An 11,821-nucleotide genomic window follows, 5' to 3' on the forward strand; every position below is an offset into this window, starting at 1 on the left:
AGATGGTATTCTCGACATGTTATAACGGTATTTCAGTAGCGACGACGACGGTAAAATAACCAGCTTCTGAGCTTGTTACTTGGTATTTCTTCCTTTAGAATAATGCAGTGTACTTATGTACCAACAATACTGGCTTATTGGTTTTGCACTTACTTATACATAGTACGTACAATAAACTATCGGTCACAGTTCCAGCTACTCATTTCCGGTCAAATCGACGCATTCTATCGCAAGAGCGAGTGAAAAATCGGAAAAGGGTAGCTGGAACTGTGTCCAATAGTAGATACCTATAGGTACGTAATACGTAGGTAGGTAAATCTTAGTCAACAGATTCTGAGTTCGATTCCCAGTTGAGCCACTCACAATGATCAAAGCAATTATTCTGTTCGGCGTGCTGCTGGGGTAGAAAAGTTTTCGAGTGGCGACCACGAGCCTGAAGACGTGTGGGCCTCCCATTAGGTGGATCAATGATCTAGTGAAGGTCAAGTACCTGGACTGGTCATCATGGAAATCCTTGGGAAGGCCTTCGTTCATCAGTGAACGTCATTTGCCTGAAAACCGAACGAACCGAACGAACTCTGTTCGGAGTGCGGAACAGTTCAATAATCTCACTGACTGGATTTTGATATTGTGTCCTGCCTGCCTATTTCACCCACTTAACATTTCGTTTCCAAGTCAAGTAGAACATTAACAATAAGTACTTGTATAACTGTTAGTTTTTGGTTATTTTTGTGAGCCACTAGACTGTGACGGCGCTAGAAAAGGCTGCGATGGACTACATTATAGATTGCCTCTCTGATACGGACATCCGTTATCGTGGGGCGTTTGATAAAAATAATAACTAATTTTAATAGTGTACTAAGGAAGTCGGTTATTAATATTACTACCTGATACTCGTATGTAAGTACGCAATTACTAATTAGTTTTGCTTAGTTGTTAATAAAGTTTTGTTCAAAATATTATTTAAATAAGTAAATACTTAGTTACTTATACTGGAATAAAGAAATACGTGCGCGCCGAAATATTTTTAATTACATAAGTTAACGATTGTAAATAACAAAAACATTATCATTACTTTCAACTGTACCTACATATTCCTTTTATCAAAACGTTGGAATGGCACAAGGGTGCTCATATCGCTAGAAAGGGATTTCTTCCAGGCAGAATTTAAATTAGTTTTTGATATAGGTACTTAAAACGAAAATATTTTTTTATTTTATACATAACCATTGATTTGGTTACTTAAATCAAACAGCGTTTTACAATTACCTGTTTTTTTTCCAAAAGTTTTACAGTAATAATTTGTCATACGAGTAGGTATATCAAATAATTTATTTCGCTTGAAAGTGGTATGTAAATAGATGGTAAAATATGAGTACCTACTTAGATTATAATAGTGGGATCACACATTTCACCAGAGTATGACATAAAAACGGGTGCGCCAAAGTTCACCTAAATTTTCAACTCCGANCCCCATAAAAACATAGCCCTCCTTCTGGCGCAGTCGGGTAAAAATGTAAAGTAAATATAAATTTCATCACCACATATACCTATCTAGTACGAGTATTCTATTACATATTATCAGGACAACAAAATGTCTTTTTATTGCATTGCCAAAAAAAAGTCCGATTTCAGCTTTCACCAAACCCGAGGCGTTCAGTCAATGCGTATAAATAAGTTGATCAACATTTTCCAGCCGAGAAACTGTTGCAAAGTGAACCAAATAAGTTAAGAGGCAAGGTCACAATTCACTATTCGGGGCTTAAAAAGCCGCTGCAGCGCTCCTGAGTGGTTGTTGATGGCCAGTACCCTGACAGTAAGTGAAACATTTTTAATTATTAAAGTTTAGCAAGTAATTAATTAAAAATACATAATTATTTGGTGATCATCGAGGAATATTTCTAGTAGCAAATAGCTTACCAATGCTTGTGATATGAATGGGTTCACCATACAATAATAGTACAATAGCGGCGGGGTTCGAACCCGCGTTCCTTGGATCTCCATTCGGCCTGCCCATCCCATGACCATGATCCCAGAACCTTTAGAAAGACGATGCAGCTATTCCCTCTCTTGTTTTTTACAATCGATAGGTGTATCACCAAAACTACAGGGTGAAATTGCAAACAGTTGCCATTTTTTTTTGATAAGCTGTATAGAACAATATAAAAATATAACTTTATCGTAATTATTTTGAATCCTTTTCGGGAAAAAAATATATAAAGTATAATTTGCGGGTGCCTATCGGCTATCGTAAGCTTTAAAGGCTAAGGCTTATTTTCGCGCACCATTAAATTTCTATCAAGTTTTGCAGTTAACTGTCTATGCGTATTTTTCTATGAACTAAGTAAATTATCCACGTAAGTCAATTTTGAAACCGCACGCAGCGGATTATAAAATATGAAAATAAAAATTGTTTTCTTTACGTAAATCTAAATCCATTATCTTACTGATACTGAGTCGCTCTCGCTCCTAAAAAATTGGCAACTGTTTGCAAAGTCACCCTGTATAAAGTAGGCAGTTATTTACAGAGTAATCTGTTATTTATTTATCTACTTCGCGTAGATAATGTTCGTCTCTTGTTTGTCGTTTTGTTTTGCCTACCTAACTTCTGAAGAGTCACGAGCACTGAAATATTCCAGGGAAGCTGAGACATCCTGGATGGTGTGAAGAAAAACATGATGTGGTTTTCGGCGCTGATCCTGCCCCTTGTGGCAGCCAGTGTGCAGAATGACCCTGCTGCACAGCAGATCATTATGTTCAAGCAGAGAACGAAGGTAAGCATTACTTATTGTTTTTTTTAAATGATTATACATAACGTAGTACTGGAAAACGCAGAGTAGGACGTCCACCCAAGGTGGACAGACGTCTTCATAAAGGTAGCAGGAAGGCGCTGGGCGCAGGCCGCTACCAACCGGGCAACATGGAAAGCATTGGGGGAGGCCTATGTTCAGTAGTGGATGTCTTCCTATGGCTGAAATGATGGTCATGATGATTATGCTTAATTCTCCCAGAAAACTTCTTCAAGATAAATTAATGTTGATGATAGCTTACTAGGCTGAAACCTAGGCTACAACTAATTGTCTAATGTCCTTATAGGCCTTATTCTCACAGCCATCGTCGTTAGAACTTAGAAGCTTTTCCCTGCGTCTACACCAGCGTAATTTCAATCTGTCACAGAACGTCTTAATAACGTCATAAGTATTCTATGCCTATCTATGTTTATCAGGAATAATGTAGAATTCTAATGGTGAAATAAATATTTCAAATCGGTCCAATAGTTTCGGAGCCTATTACTAATAATACAAACTATTAAATATTTCCTTTTACTCGTGTAATTATTGTAGATAGGTAGTTTGCCCGTTTATAACAGCAGGCGTATGTTTTATTTCTACCTAAGGTACTTCCTGAACTAGGTAGGATCTGTAAGGTAGTTATATTTTAATTATTTATATTAATGTCTACAAGGCGACAAAGAACTGCTTATTAATTGCAATTACTTATAACGACATCGTAAAGTGCTTACCTACTTGTGATTAATGGAATTTTAATTTGTAAATCAAATTAAAATTAAATATTTTTTTCTTTCTTTCTTTCAAATTATTCCAATAGGTAATCTTGTAAACTTTGAGTGTCGTTTCAAAATACAGGCTTTCAGATTGCGTGTATTTTGAATGAACGGTACTTACATGCAATAGCCCTAAGTATCTGTAAGTTGGTATCGGTATGGTTCGAGCACATTCGATCTTCTTTTCGAAAATAAAAGTGACTCATCCCATAAAATGTATTTAAAACATGCCTCCAACTTGTTTCGATACCACAATCGGGCAATTAACTTAATTAGGCGATAATTCGAAAACAAAGCCTAACAAACAATAAGTAACCAATATCGAAGTGTTTGTATGATCATGACACGGATAATCGAGGTTAGAAAGCGACCTTAGTGACTCCCTTTCAATAATCTAATTTACCTAATCATGGTTTTTTTTGTTTGGATAATGAGTTCGTGCGGTTTGCGCATTTTAGCCAGTGTCAAGTAAATTATGTTTTAAGTAAACAGAAACATTCACTTAATGATAATATGAGTGATGCATTGATATTCCCCTATCCCTTGGGTTTCATAGCGGATTTTTTTCATTTGTCTACACTCATGAGAATACTTACCTAATAATCACTACGACACTTAATAATCCATCATTAATATACATTATTTTAGAAAATAAAACAAAACTGCAAAACATGACGTTTCACTCACACACTGTTTTATATGCAGTTTAGGTTGGTGTTCGTGACTTCCACTCGGCATGGGGCACACTGAAAACCAGCGTCGTGGCCTTCCCCACCGTGGGCCACGGCATATGCTGAGTGGAGTCCCATTGCGATGGGCATCGCTGTTGCAACAGGGTGGCACTGCTCAGTTCACTTTTTATTTCCTTGTAATATTTAAAATGTGCTATTTCTGTCTTTTTCCGTATACTTTCTTTGTTCTGTAAGTGATGTTCATCGTAATAAATATTTATTTCTTTCTTTCTTTCACTCTTTCACCAAGAAGTCTTTAAATAAATCTGAAGAGATTGTTTGTTTGGTTAATCTCAGGAACTACAGGCTGTAACTCATTAAGTAATCTGTGCCAGTGGTCTGATTGGAGTTTTTTTGTATTGTATTATTACACTGGGTGTGCCAAAAATTTCTGAAAATTAAAAAAAAAGAGAGTATCTCGTCAATTTCCGAACCTGACAACCCTATCCATGTCTATGCAAAGTCGCGTAACTGCAATTTAAAATAACTAACAAATGCATTTAGATACAAACCAGACACATTTTATTATGCAATTTGCAAGTGCACAATATGACCATGATACAATATGTCTGAATTACTTTATACTATTTTTAGCGAAAGTTGAAGTTTTGCAACAACTTACTAATTCCAGTTAGACCGGCGATAGCTAAAAATAGATCTGTCTTAGCCAATTTAATTAATGCGGTTGAATGAATTAGGCACGCTTCTATCGCGTGGATTGATTGTTTAAACCTTTTATTATTGTAGGCCTTATAAATAGGTTTTTGAGCAAAATAAAACTGTAATAAAGTTCTTGGATTAATCTGACCCTGATTCAACGTATTGATGTTTCTGAAACAAAAGAAGATGAAATGAAGTACCTACGATAGAAGATTACAATTTATGTTATGTGCAAAAATTATGTATCCATCTATTTGTTATTCCAGGGGCCTATTGGAGTAATGACGACCAGCGCAGGCGCCCCGATAGAGTACACGGACGCAAGAGTGACCTTGAACAGACGGCTGATTTTCAACGAATACTTCATGGATTCGCTCACTCATTTGGTCAGAGAACGGATTCCCGAACGGTTGGTCCACGCAAAAGCTGGAGGCGCCTTCGGGTACTTCGAGGTCACTCACGACATCACCCACATCTGCAACGCTAAGATGTTCAGTGGGATTGGAAAGAAGACGCCAGTAGCGGCCAGGTTCTCCCCTGTAGTTGTCGAAAGAGGAGGCATAGACACATCCAGAGACGCAAGAGGTTTCGCAGTCAAGTTTTACACAGAAGACGGCAACTTTGACATGGTAGGGTTCAGCACGCCGATGTATGTTTACAAAGATCCCCTTCTGTTTACCGCCTTCGTTAGAGCCCAGAAGAGAAATCCAGCTACAAACCTGATCGACGGAAACATGCTTTGGGACTTCCTCACCCTAAATCCTGAAGGTTTACACATGTTTATGTTGGTCTTCTCAGATAGAGGCGTCCCTGATGGATACCGGCACATGCCGGGCTTTGGCATCCACACTTTTGAAGTAGTAAACGATGTTAAAGAGAAATACTTTATCAGGTTCCACTTCACCCCCGATGCCGGTGTCAAGAACCTGTTTACTGAAGAAGCCAGGAAGATATCTGCCGTTGACCCCGATTATGCGACGAGAGATCTCTATAGAGCTATCGGTAGCGGGAATTATCCGAGCTGGTCGGTTGCAATTCAGGTGTTGACATTAGACGATGTGAAAAACGCAGGATTTGACGTCTTCGACGTGACCAAAGTTTTGCCTTTGGATAGATATCCATTGACGCCGGTTGGTCGCATGGTGTTGAACAAGAATCCTGTAAACTACCATGCCGAGATAGAGCAGCTAGCGTTTAATCCGGCGAACCTTGTGCCCGGCATATTAGGAGGTCCGGATAAAGTGTTCGAAGCCCGTCGTTTGGCGTACAGAGACGCTCAGTACTACCGTTTGGGAGCTAACTTCAACAAAATACCTGTGAATTGTCCAATACAATCCGCTGTCCTGGCATACAACCGCGATGGTAGACCACCAGTAAAGGACAACGACCGAGACATTCCAAATTACTATCCCAATTCTTTCAATGGGCCGGTGGAGTACAAGGACAAACACAGGGTAGAGTTGTTGGAGATTTACCAAGACCCTCCGAATAATTTTGAGCAAGTGACGGAGTTGTACATTAATGAGTTTAGCAAGGAAGAGAGGAGTCGTTTGGTGGAGAATATACTGTATAGTTTGGGTCCCGTAGCTAAGTTCCTTCAGGAGCGAGCTGTGAAGCTGTTTACCCTGGTGCACCCAGATCTTGGATATAGGATAGAGCAAGGATTAGCGTCTAACAGGACCAAGTATTATTATGAACTTTATTAATGGACACAAAAAATATAGCAAATATTATTATTTTTTGTAAGTACTTAAGTATGTCATAGTTTTATCTATGCAGTTGCTGCATTGAATGCATAAAATGGTTAAATTGATATTTACCACAAAAAAATTAATTTTGTAAATGTAACAATTATTATTTTTATTTTCTGACGTTTTCATAAAACTCTTTCAGCAGAGATCGTCATCCTTCGTTAGATATCCCTTAATTCTACTTAATTGTAAATGTCTTTGTCTAGATGATAAAAAAAGTTATCGACATGATTCTTTTCAAATATTATAGCCGCCGACATAAAGCTGGCACCGGGCTGTCGGCGGGCTGGGTGTGTAGAGTCCTTAAGGAATAGATTTAAGTAGATTTAAGTTACATGTAATTTAACGCATAATATGTTATGACTTCAAAAAAGAAGATTCTTCTCAATTTGTCTATATTGTATTTTGTACATGTTTGTTATCGAAGAACTCGTCAATCACATAAACCGATTTTAAAAACTCTTATCTACTATGTTAATTACCTATGCTCCTGAATTAGCCATATAAAAATTAATTTATTACTAACGATATAAGTATAACTAGAAAGACATGATTTTTACTCACGATTAAGCAGTAAGTCTAGGTACTAAAGTACTTAATGTTTTCGCGTGACTTTACGACCTGAGTAGCGGAGACTTCAAATCCTTATTGATTGTATCAAATCATCAATCTTTCAGTTCAAACAAGGCCAGGATAAAGTATAAAGGTTCTCGTAACATTTCCAAAGAAACTGTTCGCTGTTAACCACAGGATTTGCGAGAGCGGAACGAGTGCGATTGTGACAAAGGGAATAAGTGAACTTGTAAAATTGTTCAGTGACACGGCTAACGTGCTACCGTTACGGTGCAGTGTTTTGCATACGGTGCATTTACGACAAAATTGTGGTTATGCACTTTTAGATCCTATTGTGATTATTTTGTATGTGGATGAAATAGTGACCATGTTGAGGACATCAGTGTTGGTGGTCGTTGCTGTGATAGCGAATGCGCAGTATGACCCGGCACAGCAGATTATTATGTTTAAGCAAAATACAAAGGTGAGTATCATAGAGATGATAATATAATTACAAATTTACTAAAAAAGAAAATGCCGTTAATTGATGGTCAGCATCTGTTTATTCCAAAAAAATATGTACGAGTAATCAATTTTTACAGCATCTAGATATCTTAAGTCTAACGGCCGTTTGATACCATACGTTGCGGGTTCGATTCCCGCACAATACAAACATTTATGTGCATGGCCATTTTTTATGTATAAAAGTAGGGTGTTGTATGTTTATATCCGTTGTCTGGTACCCATAGAAGTTGCTTAGTTTGGGACTGAATGGTGCAGAATAAAATGTCCAAGAATATTAATTCAATTAATATTTATTTTATCTCTTACCGATCTAAAACCTGATGATGGTGTGAACCTAAAAAGAGACCAGTGTTTGAACTTTTTTGAGTAAGAGGTCAAAATTATTTAACTCTCTAACAAATTAAGTAACTACCTTTGTGTGATTTTAAAATTATCTCAAATCAAATCACCATCCTATCATATTGATACTTTGAGCTCACGATTGATGAGACATACTTTGGCTACAGCGTGTATCTCTAGACTAAAAGAATTACTAAAAGTTCAATTTAATTCTATTTATCCTCTTTGGGCCTAAGCGATTGTTTATTTTCCTTCAGGTTAAATTGATAACAATTATCGAAGTAACTAATTATGTAAATTAAACGTCACGATCGTGAACCTACCTACAAGCCATCACTTTATTCAACTTCAATACAATAATTATCCCTACTTTAGTCATTCTGTATTGGCAAGTTGGACCGACGACCTCTTAAAGGTAGCTGGACGGTGCTGGATGTAGGCCGCTACCAACCCTTCGTTATAAAATTATTTGGGGAGGCCTATGTTCAGCAGTGGACGTCCTATGGCTAAAATTATGATAAGGATTGGCAATTTTTGGTTAACATTAATTTGTATTATATTACAGGGTCCCATAGGAATTATGACCACCAGCTTCGGAGCACCAGTCGAGTACACTGATGCCAGAATAACCCTAAACAGAAATCTGATCCATAACAAGTACTTCATGGACACTTTGACTCACCTCGTCCGTGAGAGGATCCCTGAAAGAGTGGTTCATGCTAAAGGGGCTGGGGCTTTCGGCTACTTTGAGGTCACCAACGACATAACAGACGTCTGCAACGCCAAGCTCTTCAGCACCGTCGGCAAGAAAACACCAGTAGCAACAAGGTTCTCCCTTGTTGTCGCCGAGAGAGGAGGCGTAGACACTTCCAGAGACGTAAGAGGATTCGCGATAAAATTCTACACCGAAGATGGGAACTTCGACATAGTAGGGCTAGACACTCCAGTATTCGCTAACAAAGATCCAGTGCTGTTCACATCGTTCGCGAGGGCACAAAAGAGAAACCCAGCCACAAACCTGCAAGATGGTAACATGCTCTGGGACTACATTACATTAAACCCTGAAACTTTGCATATTTTTATGTCAGTTTTTTCCGATCGAGGCATCCCTGATGGATTCCGTCGTATGCCTGGCTTCGGCATTCATACCTATGAGGTCTTGAACAAGCATAACGTTAAACATTTCATCAGATTCCATTTTACTCCCGATGCAGGTATTAAGAATTTATTTACCGAAGACGCTAGGAAAATAGCAGCAGAGGATCCCGATTACGCTACTAGAGACCTTTACAGGGCAATAGGTAATGGGGAGTATCCCAGTTGGACCATGGGTATCCAGGTGCTGACGTTGAATGACGTCAAAAAGGCCGGCTTTGATGTCTTTGACGTCACCAAAGTTCTACCTCTGGACAAGTATCCTTTAAGGCCTGTCGGGAAACTGGTGTTGAATAAAAATCCGATTAATTATTTCGCAGAGATAGAGCAGTTAGCCTTCTGCCCGGGGAATCTGGTCCCAGGAATATTGGGAGCTCCAGATAAAGTGTTTGAGGCCCGCAGTTTTTCTTACAGGGACGCGCAATACTACCGACTCGGTGCTAACTTTAACAAAATACACGTCAATTGCCCAATTCAATCTGCAGTGTACGCTTACAATAGGGACGGTGATCCTCCAACCAAAGAGAATGGAAGAGACAGTCCAAATTACTACCCAAATTCGTTTAATGGAGCTGTACCGTATGCAAGTAAATGGAGAGTGGATCTGGTAGATATTTATCAAGATGCTCCGAATAACTTTGCTCAGATAACGGAAATGTATGTCAACGAATTAAGTAAGGAGGAACGTAGTCGGCTAGTCCAGAACATTCTGTATAGTTTAGGTCCAGTGGCTGGATTCCTACAGGAACGGGCAGTGAAGTTGTTTACAATTATCCACCCTGATTTAGGCATGAGAATTGAACAAGGATTGGCATTCAATAAGACAGTTGGTTGAAGTAGTTTTCAACCGACTTCAAAAAAGGAGGAGGTTCTCAATTCGACCCGTATGTTTTTTTTTTCTATGTTTGTTACGCGATAACTCCGCCAATTATGAACCGATTTGAACAAATCTTTTTTCGGCGTATAGCTAATACTTCAAGGGTGGTCCCATTTAAATTTAATAATAGAAAAAAAAAAACCCCAAAGGGTGGAAAATTGGGGATGAACTTTTTTATACGCAATATCTCCGCCGATTATAAATCAATTTGAACGATTATTTTTTTGTTGAATAGGCATTATCAAAAGGGTGGTTTCATGCGAATTTGAAGAAAATATTTCACCCCCAAGGGTGGAAAATTGGGGATGAACTTTTTTATACGCAATATTTTTAATTTTTAGTTTTTTTTGTGTTCACGCATTTGAAGTCGGTTTTATTTTTTAAAAAGTTAATTATAGATTATAATATTAATGACAAAGTGAGAATTTGATACAGATATTAATAAAAATAATTACAAACATTAATATTTTTTTGGTAATATGATCTATTGAAAAATCCTACATGATAATTTTATCACAAATAAATAATGGATATACTTATACAAATCCCCGCACAGCATTTTGAGCAAGTATTCTCAATTCAGTGCTTTTGCTATTAAATAAAAGCGTACTTTGGAATTTGCTTGTTAGGATTTCTATCAGTGGTTTACTAATTACCTATTGGTTATTCTAACTACGAATAAAAAATAATAATGTTTTTGTTGTAATAATCAGTCGCCTTTCTCTAGATGTAATGCACATATGTAGCTAATCAACCGAATTACCACAAGTTCGCTTAGTGAAATTACTATTACAAAACCCTAAGGCTGGGTTGCAACATCTTTACCTTTAACAAACTTCAAAAATCTGTCAAATTCCATACAAAAAGCACCAGTTATCGTTATAGTTACGGTCAAAATTAGATGGTGCAATTCCGCCTAATTGTGAAACATTTTACTGGCAATAAAGCAATTTTCTTTTACTACCAGACAGGCGATAGAACGATGAAAAAGCAGTGATTGCGGGTTGACCGCATTTTATTATTCATATCTACTTGTTTTTCTTAATATAATTTAACTAGCTTTTCCCCGCGGCTTTATATTTGGTTTAAATTTATTTTGTCACATATCGTCATAAATTAAAGCCTATGTGTTATTTTGGGTTATAAACAATAATACTGTAAAGTTTCATCAAAATCCGTTCAGTAGTTTTTGCGTGAAAGAGTAAACATCCAGACATCCAGACATCCAAACTTTCGCATTTTATAATAAATTAGTAGGATATTAGTAGGATTACGCGGGTTACACGCACGCGGAACGCGAATTAGCGGGCACACAATACGGAATCTTTGTCCTGCGTGCTACCTAGGGTATCGCGGACCAGATCCGCACGCGTGCAGAAATCCGCATCACAGGAAAAATTCACTCAGTTCATGTTGTCCATCGTTCTTACTTTTTTTAATTACAACTAGGCGACGTAAGAAAGCTAGCACACACTTTGAGCTAGCTGAAGATAGTTCCACGAGTCTTACAGCGACTTGGCCCACTTTTAGCTTGGTCCATGTGCCAAGTCGCTGGATTGAATGTTTTAAATATTTTTTCTTCCGGCAACTTAAACATCAAAATTAGAGTGGGCCCAGTTTCGGGAAGAAAAAATATTTAAAAATTAAATCCAGCGTCTTGGCCCGT

The 11,821-nt window shown here is 37.9% G+C and overlaps 2 protein-coding genes across 4 annotated transcripts; both read left to right on the forward strand.

Annotated features, from left to right (window-relative positions):
* The first annotated feature begins 672 nt into the window (after positions 1-672).
* LOC114357393 (catalase) lies at positions 673-6,700 on the forward strand. Of its 3 annotated transcripts, none has more exons than XM_028310993.1 (4): positions 673-900; positions 1,636-1,816; positions 2,640-2,774; positions 5,223-6,700. In XM_028310993.1, the coding sequence occupies exons 3-4, from the start codon at positions 2,676-2,678 to the stop codon at positions 6,660-6,662; spliced, it is 1,539 nt and encodes a 512-aa protein (XP_028166794.1). In that variant the 5' UTR covers positions 673-900; positions 1,636-1,816; positions 2,640-2,675; the 3' UTR covers positions 6,663-6,700. The 3 variants fall into 3 exon arrangements, with proteins under 3 accessions (XP_028166794.1, XP_028166792.1, XP_028166793.1); XM_028310991.1 differs by having other exon boundaries at positions 1,697-1,816; XM_028310992.1 differs by lacking the exon at positions 673-900 and having other exon boundaries at positions 1,548-1,816.
* Positions 6,701-7,602: 902 nt separating this feature from the next.
* On the forward strand, positions 7,603-10,113 carry LOC114357391 (catalase-like). Its single transcript, XM_028310989.1, has 2 exons — positions 7,603-7,743; positions 8,689-10,113. The coding sequence occupies exons 1-2, from the start codon at positions 7,648-7,650 to the stop codon at positions 10,111-10,113; spliced, it is 1,521 nt and encodes a 506-aa protein (XP_028166790.1). The 5' UTR covers positions 7,603-7,647.
* The last annotated feature ends 1,708 nt before the right edge of the window (positions 10,114-11,821 follow it).

The sequence above is a fragment of the Ostrinia furnacalis genome, unplaced genomic scaffold (genome assembly GCF_004193835.3).
Source record: "Ostrinia furnacalis isolate ACB-3 unplaced genomic scaffold, ASM419383v2 OfSCF3139, whole genome shotgun sequence".
Lineage (NCBI taxonomy): Eukaryota > Metazoa > Arthropoda > Insecta > Lepidoptera > Crambidae > Ostrinia > Ostrinia furnacalis.